General features: G+C 45.1%; 1 protein-coding gene across 2 annotated transcripts in view; it reads right to left on the bottom strand.

Moving 5' to 3' along the window:
* The window catches only part of CREB3L3 (cAMP responsive element binding protein 3 like 3), a 30,132-nt gene extending 17,840 nt beyond the window's left edge, over positions 1 to 12,292 (bottom strand). Inside the window, exons 1-3 of one of the 2 annotated variants that reach the window (XM_081941497.1) lie at positions 12,114 to 12,292; positions 5,655 to 5,779; positions 392 to 695 (exon numbers count right to left, since the gene is read on the bottom strand). In XM_081941497.1, coding sequence (XP_081797623.1) covers positions 392 to 695; positions 5,655 to 5,777 — 427 coding nt within the window. In that variant the 5' untranslated portion in view covers positions 5,778 to 5,779; positions 12,114 to 12,292. The remainder of the gene's footprint in view (positions 1 to 391; positions 696 to 5,654; positions 5,780 to 12,113) is intronic. The other variant, XM_081941496.1, reaches the window with a different exon arrangement.
* Between the last annotated feature and the right edge of the window lie 2,158 nt (positions 12,293 to 14,450).

Here is a 14,450-nt window from a genome sequence, read left to right as displayed (position 1 = left end):
TACTGAACAGTGGGGGAGGGATACAGCATCATCTACCTCCAGTCTACAACACAGTCCTTTCAGCAGTTCCAAGAAGGTGACCCTGAGGACACAGAGAAACCTCCAAGTGGCCTCAACGACTCTCTAAAAAGGATGCAAATGACCAGCTGTCTGCAAGGAGAATAAATCCTTCCATTTCCCACCATCGAATCAGAGCTGAAGAAGCTTCTGGGATGAGAAGCGAAAAGTCTTCGAAGACAAACCGGAAACTCCAGTTGCCTCTTGAAAAAAGCACCTTTGGGACAACCATGACCTGGATGACGGAGAATCTCCATAGCGACGTCTCTCAAGTGCCCCAGAGATGGTGGCTCACCTGGTTTTACATTCAAGGAAAGAAAAACTGGGCACTCACTGAAGTCTATGGAGACGTCCATCTCTCTCATCTCATTGGCCGGTCCTTTTAGGACAGGTAAGGCTTGACAGGAGTCCTGGCATGACGCATAGGCCAGGTCACCAGCTGAACTTCCATCAGAGTAGCCCTCGGGGCTTCCGGTTGGAAGGTAATGTGGAGGGCTGTCCAGTTGATCGGAATTTGGATCTTCAGATATGCCGCTGTCGCTGGCAGCTGGAGACCAGCTCGGAGAATCTTGGACGGTGTTTGCCGTTCCTAAGATGGAGTTGATGAAGTCATCGCTCTCTTCAGGGTTCAGCAGACCCTACCAACAGAATGGAGAGGTTCTCCGTGAAAAAAAACAACCCTAGAATGCAACCTTCCTACAAAGGAAACAAAGCTTCAATAGAGCAAACCCAAAACTAATTTCCTCTTGGATTCGTACATAAACCATTATTATCATTCTGAACGTTTTAACCAGGCAATGTAAGTGCTGAAACAGGATTTCCCCTGTTTTCTGTCTTAATTGCCAAGAGGACAATACCTAATAAGGACAATACATAGTAAAATTTAAGACCAGAATTAAGCTGGTATCCCTCTGAAGGGTCCTTGGTGCTCTCTGACATTGGTGGTTTTTGTCAAAAATCCTGTTTATATATAACACCAGCCAGAGCAGAGAAAGGGTATAGTCACCATGTACTTTCCTGCTCAACTGCCTTATATAACTGAAATCCGAAACTCTACTCAGAACAAAAGAACATTATATATATATATATATACCAGTGTTTCTCAAACTTGGCGACTTTAAGTCCTGTGGACTTCAACTCCCAGAATCCCCCAGCCAGCATAGCTGGCTGGGGAATTCTGGGAGTTGAAGTCCACAGGACTTAAAGTCGCCAAGTTTGAGAAACACTGATATATACCATAGATCCAAACTTGTAAATACTGCCATCTACTGGCTGAATACTTCTATAGTTGTTGCATAGAAATACATTCCAACAATTGTATTTCTTGCAGATGTTTCATTACCCAAAGTAGCTAACATCATGAGTGCTTTACTTAGTTTGGGAAATGAAATTTCTTCAAGAAAACCACAATGCTCAGAGAGCACCAATGACCCCTCATTTCAACCCTGAGCTACAACTGTTCTCCTTTATTCGTATCCCTCTTCTTCCCCACTTCTGTTCTGTTACTTTTAATGCTTACAAAATAATAAGGAGTAGACCATTTTCAGTTGGGAACTGACCAACTGCTTTAGTCAAGGGCGCTGTCAGAGTGATACCGAAAGCCAGTTGAGTTAGGCAATAATAGCAGAATTTTGAAAGCTTGACGGTGTCTTCCTCTTATACTAATGAGAGTCAAGGTGGGGCACTCTTGAGTTTCTTTCTAACACTGGGCTTAATTTATGTTTATTGCAATTTTCTGTATTTCTTCTCCAAGATGTGTTTCCGTGTTTCTCCTTTCAAGGGCTGTAAATGTACTCTTCTGGTAAAGTTCTGTTCCGTTCCATTCTGCCCTACCCTGTTCTGTTCTATCCCATTCTATCCTGTTTTATTCTGTTCTGTTCTGCTTTATTCTGTTCTACCCTGTTCTACCCTACCTTACCTTACTCCATCCTGTTCTAACCTGTCCTGTTCTGTTCTGTGCCATCCTGTCCTGTCCTATCCTACACTTCTCGCTCCTCTGTACATTCCTCTTTGTTATATTAACCTTCAAGTGTCGGGCTACCAAGTTTTGCTTCGAGCATAGGATATATAATAATAATAATAATAATAATAAATATTTATTTCTTAGCCGCACCCTCTCCCGGAGGACTCGGGGCGGCGTACAGGAAAACATATGAAATAAATATATAGACAAGACATACATACATATTACCAGAACATATAACAAGACATGTACATGTACAGGAGGAGGTCAGCTAATAGATAAAAACAATCCAATACAATATTTAAAAACAGTATTTAAAAACCCTAAATAATTAAATCCAGTTAAAATACCCAAATAAAACCCGTCAGGAGCGATATAATTAGATCAAAGTTGAGCCAGGCCAGCTACTTGGAATAGGTGGGTCTTGAGCTTTATACGAAAGGAGCGGAGGTCAGTGGTGTTCCTAATGTCCGGGGGGAGGTCATTCCACAGGGCTGGGCCCGCCACAGAGAAGGCTCTATTCCTAGGCGCCGCCCCCCGACACTGTCTGGTGGACGGCACCTGGAGGAGGCCCTCTCTGTGCGAGCGGATTGGTCGCAGGGATGTATGGGGCAGAATACGATCCCGCAAGTAACCAGGTCCTGAGCCATGGAGCGCTTTAAAGATTGTTATCAAAACCTTGAAACGCACCCGATAGACCACAGGAAGCCAGTGCAGCTCGCGCAGGTACGGTGTCACATGGGAGTACCTAGTACTCCCCATAATTACCCGCGCGGCTGCGTTCTGGACCAACTGTAGCCTCCGGGTGCATTTCAAGGGAAGCCCCATGTAGAGAGCGTTACAGTAGTCCAAGCGAGACGTCACCAGCGCATGAGTGACTGTGCGTAAGGGGTCCCGGTCCAGTAGGGGGCGCAATTGGCGCACCAGGCGAACCTGGTGGAACGCCCCCCTAGCCACGGCTGTCACATGGTCATCCATGGACAGCCGGGCATCTAGGAGGACGCCCAAATTGCGCGCCCGCTCCACAGGGGCAAGTTGAATGCCCCCGATGGCCAATGATGGAATTAATTGGCTGAACCGGGGGGCCGGTACCCACAGCCACTCAGTCTTGGAGGGGTTGAGTTTGAGTCGGTTGCCATCCATCCAGATCCGTACGGCTTCCACACACCGGGACATCACTTCGACGGCCTCGTTGGGGTGGTTCGGGGTGGAAAAGTACAGCTGAGTATCATCAGCGTACAGATGGTATCCCACCCCGAAACCACGGATGATCTCACCCAGCGGCTTCATATATGTGTTGAACAGGAGTGGCGAGAGGACCGACCCCTGTGGCACCCCACAAGTAAGGGGGCGTAGGGTCGACCTCTCCTCCCCTGCCAACACACGCTGCGTCCGGCCAGAAAGGTAGGAGCCGAACCACCGCAAAACGGTGCCCCGGACCCCCAACCCCTCCAGTCGGCGCAGCAGGATACCATGGTCGATGGTATCAAAAGCCGCCGAGAGGTCTAATAGGACCAGGATAGAGGAACAACCTCTATCTCTGGCCCTCCAGAGATCATCCACCAACACGACCAAGGCCGTCTCCGTGCTGTGACCGGGGCGGAAGCCGGACTGGCGCGGGTCTAGATAATCATTTTCCTCCAGATGCCGAGGAAACTGGTAGGCCACCACACTCTCTACAACCTTCGCCAAGAAGGGAAGGTTGGAGACAGGACGATAATTGGCCAGCTCCAAAGGATCCAGGGAAGGCTTCTTGAGCAAGGGTCTCACCACCGCCTCTTTCAAGGCGGCCGGGAGAGACCCCTCGCCCAGCGAAGCGTTCACTAGGTCCAGGAGCCAGTCTCGTGTAACCTCCCAGGATGCCAGTACAAGCCAGGAGGGGCACGGGTCCAATAAGCATGTGGTGGGTCGCAGTCGTCCACGCATTCTGTCCAAATCCTCGATGGCAACCAAGTCAAACTCCTCCCAGGTCGATTCCTCAAGACTCGCCACGGGGGTCTCCACTGGACCACTAACAGGGACCCAATCCTTCCGGATTTGAGCGATTTTATCCTGCAGATATTTCCCAAATTCCTCTGCTCTGCCCTGTAGAGGGGCCTCCCGCGGCCTCTGAAATAGGAGGGAGCGGGACACCCGAAACAGGGCGGCAGGGCGGTTCTCTGCGGATGCAATGAGAGTGGCACAATATTGGCGTTTGGCCACTCTCAATGCCACAAGGTACGTCCTTAAATGGGCTCGTGCCTGTGTTCGATCAAGTTCGGAACGAGAGGATCTCCAACGACTCTCTAGACGTCTCTTGCGGCATTTCATCACCCTCAGCTCCTCGGTAAACCAAGGGGCCAGGGTGGATCGTTGCCGCCGGAGAGGCCGCAAAGGCGCCACCCGGTTCAAGGCCCCGGTAGTCGCATTATTCCACGCGACCACCAGGTCCTCTACCCGGGGGCGGGTCAAGGTTACAGGAGGTGGCCCAAGCTCCGTCTGGAACCTATCTGGTTCCATCAGGCGCCTGGGGCGGAACCATCTAGTGCTTTCCGGTTCCGCCTCCCCGCAGCGGGGGGTAGCACCAGGGAAGTCAAGACGAAGGAGTGAGTGATCTGACCATGACAGGGGGAGTGATGGTTAAGTCCCCTCCTCCCAGATCGCTCAACCACTGGCCAGAGACAAAAACAAGGTCCAGAGTGTGTCCTCCCTCGTGTGTCGGGCCTTGAATCATTTGAGTCAGGTCCATGGCTGTCATGGAAGCCATGAACTCCCGAACCCCCTCTGATGCTTCTCCCATCGATGGCAGGTTAAAATCCCCCATCACTAAAAGTTTGGGGGTCTCAACCGCCACCGATGCGATCAGCTCGAGGAGTTCAGGCAGGGCCGCTGATGTATAGCGAGGAGCCAGGTATACTATCAGCAGGCCCAACTGTCTCCCAGGGCCCCATTTCACAACAAGGGATTCACATCCGGACGTCTGTGACACAGTAGACTCCCTCGGCTCTAAGTCCTCCCGAATAATCACTGCCACCCCACCGCCCCTTCCCTGGGCCCGGGGCTGGTGAAATGCTCGGTATCCTGGTGGGCACATTTCCACGAGGGGAAGACCTCCCTCGTGGCCCAACCAGGTCTCCGTTATTCCCGCGAGGTCCGGCTCCCCCTCTAAAATTAGATCGTGAATGAGGGGGGCCTTGTTAACAACGGACCTCGCATTGCATAACAACAGCCTCAGGCCCTGGGTCTGTAACTCTTGACCACCTAGAACGCGGGGGTTGGTACAAGCGACCGGGTGTAACCAGCAGCCACGGTCTCCCAACCGACTGTAAGTTCTTAATCTGTCCTCGTATCTGCCCCTCCCTGCAACCGTTGGGATTAACGAGCCCTGTATAGAAGTGATATCCTCCCCCTCCTCCTCCCTTCCGCTCCTTCTGCTCGCGACCACACCTGGAGGCCCGGCTCTCACATCGCTCCTGACCTGACCCACCCGCCCCACAACCCCTAAACCCCCACCCTTATAAATATTTAAAAAACAACTAACTAAAAAACCCCTATATTCAATACGCTTGGCCAGAATGGAGCAGATAACCCTATTCTCCTACGTCTTACTCAGCTGCTGCCCTCCCTTTTCCTCAGCCCAGCGCCATCTGCTCACCCTGCCTTCCTGTGCCATCCAAGGGGCCTCTGAGGATCCCAGCTCCACATTGCGAAGGACTCCATCCTGCCCGTCAAAGAGGAGGTCCAGCAACTCCACGCCATCAAGATTGGGGCAGGCCATGACTGCAGGAGAGAGAAGATGAGTGAGAGGGTCGGGGAGTGGCTGCTTCCTAGGCAGAGTTGGATGGGCCCAACAAACAGGGTAGTTAAACCCTGGAGTTGGTTGAACCTGTGAATGGAAACCAAACCAACAAACCAAACCGATGCATCAACTCAGGTGTCACCTAATGCCATGACAAGGTTTGCTGGTTTGGCCTAGCAGGTTATGGGAAAGGAGCAGTTGTGACTTATTTCCCCAGGTTTATCGTTCATGACTCCAACCTGATTACTGTTAAATTAGAAGTAGCGGTGGCCAAGATCTGTGGTGGCGCAGTGGTTAGAGTACAGTACTGCAGGCTACTTCTGCTAACTGCTGGCCACCTACAATTTTACAGTTCGAATCTCACCAGGGGCTCAAGGTTGACTCAGTCTTCCGTCCTTCTGAGGTGGGTAAAAGGAGGACCCAGATTGTTGGGGGCAATAGGATGACTCTGTAAACTGCTTAGAGAAGGGCTGGAAAGCACTGGGAAGCAGTATAAAAGTCTAAGTGGGATTGCCATTGCTAATAGTCACAAGGACCAATCTGTTACAACTCAAGTTATGGTCACAGAAAAGATGATGTGTAGCCTATAAAGCACACACATTTTGGACAGAGAGGACTCTTGGTTGGAAAGAGGGATTAAAGAGGCCATCTACATTAAAATTGAACAGCCTTCTCTCAACAGAGGGGGAGGGATACGACATCCTGTATCTCCACGGTCCTTTCAGCAGGTCCAAGAAGGCTCCACACCCATTTGCACCACTCAGGGGACCCCGAGGACACAGAGAAACCTCCAAGTGGCCTCAATGACCCTCTCAAAGGATGCAAATGACCAGCTTTGTCTGCAAGGAGTATAAATCCTTCCGTTCCCCACCATCCAGTCAGAGCTGAAGAAGCTTCTTGGAGGAGAAGTGAAACATCTTTAAAGAAGACACAAATAAACCTCCAAGTGGCCTCAATGGCCCTCTCAAAGGATGCAAATGACCAGCTGTCTGCAAGGAGTATAAATCCTTCCATTTCCCACCATCTAGTCAGAGCTGAAGAAGCTTCTTGGATGAGAAGTGAAATGTCTTTAAAGAAAAACCAGAAAGTCCAGTTGCCCCTTGGAAAAAAAAGCACCTTTGGGATTTATTTGTTTCATTTGATGAAAAAGGTCTCATCAAAAAAAACACGGAATCCTCTGGACGTGCCAAAAGTGCTTTTTTCAAAAGGCAGCTGGACTTTTCTTTGTCCTTGAAGATGTTTCATTTCTCATCCAAGAAGCTTCTTTGGTTCTTCGGGCTTCGTTGATTCTTCGGAAGCTTCTTGGATGAGAAGGGAAAGGTCTTCAAGGAAAAACGAAGTCTAGTTGCCTTTAGAAAAAGCACCTTTGGGACAACCCTGGATCATCTCCATGGACAGAAGGATCTTCTGGAAAATCTTTCAGAGACGAATTCAGGGACTTCGGCATTATTGACAAACAAACAAACAAACATCTATTTATTCATTTAGTTTGATGAAAGGTGCCAGGAAAAACAAAAAATCTTCTGGATATTTTTCAGAGACAAATGACTTTGGTGCTATTGAATACAGCAGGGGTCTCCAGCCTTGGCAACTTTAAGATTTGTGGACTTCAACTCCCAGAATTCCTCAGCCAGCTGGTCCAGAAGTCTTAAAGTTGCCAAGATTGGAGACTCCTGGAATACAGTATTATAAGGACAGTATTAATATTAGAGAGGTAAAACCTGAAGGCCGATTTTTACTTGTATTTTTGCAAGCAGAAGACTACATTCTTATTATTACATTTATTTACTCTAGGTAGCTCACAACCATAAAAAGAAGAAATAAAAGAAGAAGAAATGGAAGAAGAAGAAAAAGAAGTTTAGAAAGAAGAAATAAAAACGAAACTTAGACAAAATGAAAGTAAAATGATAAGAATGATCAAATAAACAAGGAAAAAGAAAACCAAGAAAATAAATCGATACTAGTAAAAAAAAAAGACCTCTGTATTCTCCACCATGTCATGTAAACAAAGCCCAACAAAACAAACATATAACATCATTTGTTCAAGGACCAATTCTCGTTTTGCCTCATGGGGACTAGAAACTTAGCTTATCTTCAAGGAAGGATGTCCTACCAGAAAAGTCTGCCAGTTTACCTCTCCCAAGGGAGGCTTTTGGCTCTACCCTGTGTTCATAAAGTACGAGTAGTCCTCAATTTATGACCATAGTTGAAGCCCAAATTTCTGTTGATAAGTGAAACATTTGTTAAATGAATTTTGCTCCCACTTTACCACCTTTCCTGACAAAGTTGTTAAGTGAATCACTGTGGTTGTTAACGTAGTAGCACAGTTGTTAAGGGAATCGGGGTTTCCCGTGGACTTTGTTTGTCCGGAAGTCACAAAAGGGGATCACACATGACTCCCGGGACACTGCGACCATCATAAATATGAGGCCGTTGTCAAGTGTGTGAATTTCTATCACATGACCCTGGGGATGCTGCAAGGGTTGTAAGTGTGGAAAAACCGTCAGAAGTCCCTTTTTTTTCAGGGCTGTTATAACTTTGAACTTTGTACCGTATTTTTCAGAGTATAAGACGCACCAAGATTTTGAAGAGGCATATTTTTTTAAAAAAAGGTTTTGCACTATGCAAACCTCCCCCAAATGGCCCGTTTTTCATGAAAATGAGCCCGTTCCCCCCCCCCCCCCAAAAGGCATGAATAGCTTTTAGGAGGCTTGTAGAGTGCTCCTAGGAGGTGGGGCAAAACGAGAAAGAAATGACCCATTTTTTGCAAAAATTGGCCTGTTTTTTGTCAAGAAAATGGCCATGCAGAGCCTTTAGGAGGCTTATAGAGTGCTCCTGGGGGCTGGGGGGGAGGGAATTGAGCAAAACACGGCCCGTTTTTCGCTCATTTCTGCCCTCTGGAAGCCTACTAGGAACACTCTGGAAGCCTACTAAAGGCTCTGCATGGCCATTTTGGTGAAGGGTTGGGGTTTCGGGAGGCAAAAAATATGCTGTATTCAGTGTATAAGATGCACCCAGATTTTCAGCCTCTTTTTTGAGGGAAAAAGGTGCATCTTATACTCTGAAAAATACAGTAAGTCAAGGATTACCTGTACTCTAAAGGGAGGTGAAGCTTTTTTGAAGCAGCTACAGACTCATGGACTTGTCTTTCTTTCGGTTCAAGCCTTCCTTTATACTCCCAAAGGTGCTTTTTCCAGAAGGAGACCAGATTTGGGGTATTTTTTTTCCCTTTGAAAACATTTCACTTCTCATCCAAGAAGCTTCTTGCTTGAACTGAGCATGAGCTGAAGAAGCTTCTTGCGTGAAGAGCGAAACGTTTTCAAAGGAAAAAAAAAATCAAGGAAGTCCAGTTGCCCTTTGGAAGAAGCACCTTTGGGACAACCGTGACCTGGATGATGGAGAATCTTAATGGACATAACTACCATTGCGCTATTCCAGAACGGAATGGAACAACTTGCCACAGCCAACTCGTGACCAACTCACTGCAGGACAATTGAACAATTCAATTTAATCATGCAAAATAAATAAAATAGTATTGTAATTTTTGCCATTCATGTTTTATTCTGTCCCTCCTTTGGCATCCTTTCTTTAATGATTCTATTCCGCCATTTCTTTGAGATTACAACCCTAACCTTAAACTGTTTACCGTGGACCTCACGCCTTTCCTAAGAGGTCCGTAAAAGAGGATGTGCCTAAGTACACCAGCGTGCCCACCGTCCCTGTCCTACTGTCCCCATTTATTTGTATACATTTCCTGTGTTCGTTTCCATGTTTATACTTATACCTATTATCTCGTACATGTTCAACCAACTAAATAAATAAAATAAAAATAAATAAAAATAAAATAAATAAATAAAATAAACATTAAATAAATAAAATAAAATAAATAAATAAAATAAATATTAAATAAATATTAAAATAAATAAAATAAATAAAATAAATAAAATAAATAAAATAAATAAAATAAATAAAATAAATAAAATAAATAAAATAAATAAAATAAATAAAATAAATAAAATAAATAAAATAAATAATAAATATTAGTGTAACTCTTGTCCCGCAGCAAATTAGCCATGCCGAGTTGGCCTTGGCGAATTGCCATAGAGCCATTCCAGAAGTAAAGCTAAAACGGAGCAGTTCTGGAGAGTATCTGGAACCATAGAGCTGGAAGGGATCTTAGAGGTTATCTAGGTCAGCCCCTTGCTCAGAGCCATCCAGCCTTTGTCTGAAGACTTCCAGGGTGGGAGAAGTTGCTACTTGCTCAGATGTCAGTCGATTCCAGTGACTGACAGTTCCTATAGTCGTAGTCAACCCTCCTGATGTCTAGACTTGATTTCTCTCCTGGTCGTTTTAGTCTCTTCTTCTGGTGCTACACTCCACAGCCATGCAGAGTGTACGGGTTACGGTATTCTTGTGATGCTTTATTATTTTTATTATTCCTTTGATGAGCGCTTCATCAGTATTATTATGCTACTGCTATAATTGTCTCAATCGGTCTACTGTTCATTGCTACAATGCAGATGTTTTTACTGTTAATTTGGAATCCATGGCCCAGTGACGCTGGGATTTGGGTGGTGTACAAAAACCAGGTATAATTGCTTAACAACTGCAACATTTCCTTATTGATCATGGTGTTCACTTAATGACCACTGCAAAAATGTCATAAAATCGAGTCTGGTCTCATGGGTGGCTCAACATATACTGGATTTCAGTATGGTTGAAGTCGTGGGCTACCTGTACTACATGCTATTGTTTCTAAAAAGATGGGAAGTATAACCACAACTGAGACAGACTCATCAAGAAACACACTCTGTGCACAGAGTACGCCATCGATTAAGCTGCTGAGATGAGATTAGATTATAGCAGAACAGAACAGAGAATAAAATAGAATTTAAAATAGAATAGAAAATAGAATAGAATAGAAATAGAATAGACAGGTAGAATAACAGAGTTGGAAGGGACCTTGGAGATCTTCTAGTCCAACCCTCTGCACAGGCAGGAAACCCTACACCACTTCAGACAAATGTCCAATCTCTTCTTAAAGACTTCCAGTGTTGGGGCATTCACAACTTCTGGAGGCAAGTTGTTCCACTGATTAATCATTTTAACTGTCAGGAAATTTCTCCCTAGTTCCATGTTGCTTCTCTCCTTGATTAGTTTCCATCCGTGGCTTCTTGTCCTTCAGGTGCTTTGGAGAATAGCTTGACTCCCTCTTCTTTGTGGCAGCCCTTGAGATATTGGAAGAGTGCTATCATATCACCTCTAGCCCTTCCTTTCATTATACTAGGCATACCCAGTTCCTGCAACTGTTCCTTATATGTTTTTAGCCTCCAGTCCCCTAATCATCTTTGTAATCACACATCTTTTATTTCTGTGTAAAGAAATAAATCTGTGTATTGACATCGATGTATCCAGTGGTGGGATTCAAATAATTTAACAACCAGTTCTTTGCCCTAATGAATTCTTCCAACAACCAGTTCACCAAACTGCTCGGAAAGTTAACAACCGTTTCTCCCAAAGTGGTGCGAACTGGCTGAATCCCATCACTGGATGTATCTATCTCCTACCTCCAGAAACACTCACAAAGATTTGAGGAAAACTATGTGCAGAAAACTAAATTATAATTAATTTCAATTCATAGTCTGTCTAGTGAAAAGAAGGACTAGGGGTGACATGATAGCAGTCTTCCAATTTTCGAGGGGCTGCCCCAAAGAAGAGAGAGTCAAACTATTCTCCAAAGCCCCTGAAGGCAGGACAAGAAAGCAATCGATGGAAACTAATCAAGGAGAGAAGCAACCCGGAATTAAGGAGAAATTTCCTGACATTTAGAACAATTAATCAGTGGAGCTTCATAACTTGTGGATGCTCCAGCACTCCGAGACCTCCAAGCTCCCTTCCAACTCTGTTATTCTGTTAATAAATAACAATTAATGCATTCTTGGCGCAATAGATATCCCGCAATTAAGGCTTAGCCTCTGTACATTTATTCTTCCAAGTTGCACCCAAATACAACACAACTATACCCAGTAATTTGGAGGACCTTTCTAGCTTCGAAAAATGTAATACAAAAGCTGAAGAAATTTGAGTAGTTTGGGGTTCTTTTAATCTGAGGCTGGTCTTCTGAAAACCAGAGTTTGTTTGCTTGTCTATCGCCTCTTGATTAACAGATTTATCTCCATGTACCACTCTCTTTGTGCATGTTTCTCTTCTCCGCACAGCCTGGATCTCCACCCTCTTATTTGTCCTCCACTTGTTTCCAAAAATGCAACCTGTTGAATTAATTTGGAAGGAAAAAACAAGATTGCACCACCTTACCCACTCCTGAGTGTTCCCCAGAGTTGATTCCGTTTAGCCAATGGTTTCCAATCCCAAAGGTTTTCCTTGCTGCGAAGTTGAGTACGGTTATTTTCTTCTCCGTTCTCCAGTTCGTCTGTCCAGTCAAAACCTCTTTTTTTCCTACAAGGTGGCAAAGTTTAAACTCCAACGATACAAAAATAGCGTCAGGCTCATTAAATCCCTCCCTTTTTGTCCAGCTCTCCAATGGGAGAAAGGCTGTCAACTCAGCGGGCAGAGACATAAAAGAAGGCAGGCCATCATAACTGGGACAAATTGGGTAACCATTATCTAAATAACTCTAGTCCATCCTGCCTTTCGTTTCTAATATGAGTGGGTGCTGGGTTGGGAGGTCCAAAGTCTTCGGCTGGGCTTTGTCACAGTGACCTTCTACCTACTTTTCAAAAATAATTTTCTCTCCCTCATTGCTCAAGGAAACAACAATAGCGAGTCCATTAATTGGATTTTAATCACAGTTGGTCTATCAATCTCGGCAATTTATAAAGGCTTATTGGGAAAACATAAAACTGCGCAGGGAACTTAGTTTATGCCAAACTCTCATCTTCTCTGTTTAATGCATCTGCATGATACAGAGTCGCTGTTATCAGTGAGGTGGTTGGCACAGAAAATAAATGTATAAATAAAATGATGAATGGGCTCAATTCTTCATGTATCAAAGCAGCTGTAGGATTTCTTGGGGTAATCTTCTATTCCAACATTGAGACACCACTTTTGATGGTCTCGCACCTACTGTACGATGGCAGGACTGGCTCGATGATGACCTGGTTTTATTATATATCCATATAAATATAAGTTTGGTGTACTGGTTAAATCATCAGGTTAGAAACCAGAGGTCCATGAATCCTAGTCTCACCTCAAGCACAAAGCCTGAGTCGATGGGGTGAGTTGGCCACGGCGGGTTGTCCTAGACCCAGTTCCATGTGAGTTTGTCTTCTGTATGTGTATGTTCCAGCATAACTCTGGAATGCCTTGAGCAATTGCAACAAAACTTGGTACACAGATTACTTACCCTCTGGAAACAAATACTGTGGGGGTAAGACACCTCTAACACTTCTTGGGCTGTTTGTTCTGTTAAGATACAGCCTGTTGTGCCTTAAAAAGGCTTCTACTGTACCGTGCAGTGGAGTTGCCATGGTAACAGCTTCTCAGTACCCCACAAGGGGGCTTCCTCTGGTAAGGGGGAAAATCCAACATTAGAAATTGCGGCGACGTTCATGGAAGTAGGATTGGGATCAGGGGTGCCGGTTGACTCGTGCGCGTGCTTTGCACACATGCGCAGTCCAACTAAAATTATTCTGTGCAGAACCCAAACACAAGATGGTGGCGGCAGCAGCAACCGGGAAACCAGTTTGGGGGCGTGGGAGGCCTGAGTCACTGCCAGTTCCAGGCTGCTGGTTTGACCGAACTCAGCCAAACTGGTAGGAACCAACCTCTGGTTGTGATAAATAAATACCCAGGCAGTGCCAGGTTATCAGCTAGTCTGTCTATAAAAGTCCCAAGTTTTGTTCTTTAAAATCTCAGCAGGATGAATTGGTTAAACCATGAATAAAGAGGTAGGAAGCATGCCAGAACTACCGTTTTTTAGAAAAAAACTAATGCTAACCATATAAGTCAACCAGACGACGGCAAGAAATGTAAATCCTTCCATTCTCCAACATTCAGTCAGACCTGAAGATGCTTCTTGGATGAGAAGTGAAACATCTTCAAGAGAATAAAACAAAAACAAAGAAAGTCTAGTTGCCTCTTGAAAAAAGCACATATTTGGGACAACCTTAGAATTCACCATTGCAAAAGAATAGCTCAGAAAGGCAGGGGAAGAACTGAGGAACAGGTTGCCCTAAACTCAAATCCACCTTCTTAGGGATCGCAGCCAGGGTTGAAACTTGTGCACAGACTGTTTTGCAAATAAATCAACTCTTTGCTTCTCCTAAAAGTTACCAGATTGTAATGTTAAGCATGAGAAATCTTTGTTACTATTAGTAGGAGCAGCAATAGTAACAGTAAAGACATGAGTAGCAGATTCTTCTTTTCTTTCTCTACAGTGCTTATCTATCATCAGCTTGTCTATTATTTGCCATCATTTTGGCCTTTAATGATAAAGTAGAATAAAATATGGATTAAAAACATAAGAATGAAGACATGGCATAAAAGGGACAGTTAGAAGCTTGCTTAAAGGGACAGGGAAATGTCATCAGCCTTCAACCACAAAATGTTCCAGCCAACGTCCCTATGTCAAAAGTCCAAACCACAGAGTTTAATTGAAGTTCGGATAAAGATACGTAGTCCGTACCTGTGTCC

This window comes from Natrix helvetica (assembly GCF_964273705.1).
Source record: "Natrix helvetica genome assembly, chromosome: 1".
NCBI lineage: Eukaryota > Metazoa > Chordata > Lepidosauria > Squamata > Natricidae > Natrix > Natrix helvetica.
The sequence above is the reverse complement of the archived record's forward strand: the minus strand, read 5'-3'. Positions and strand labels throughout refer to the sequence as shown.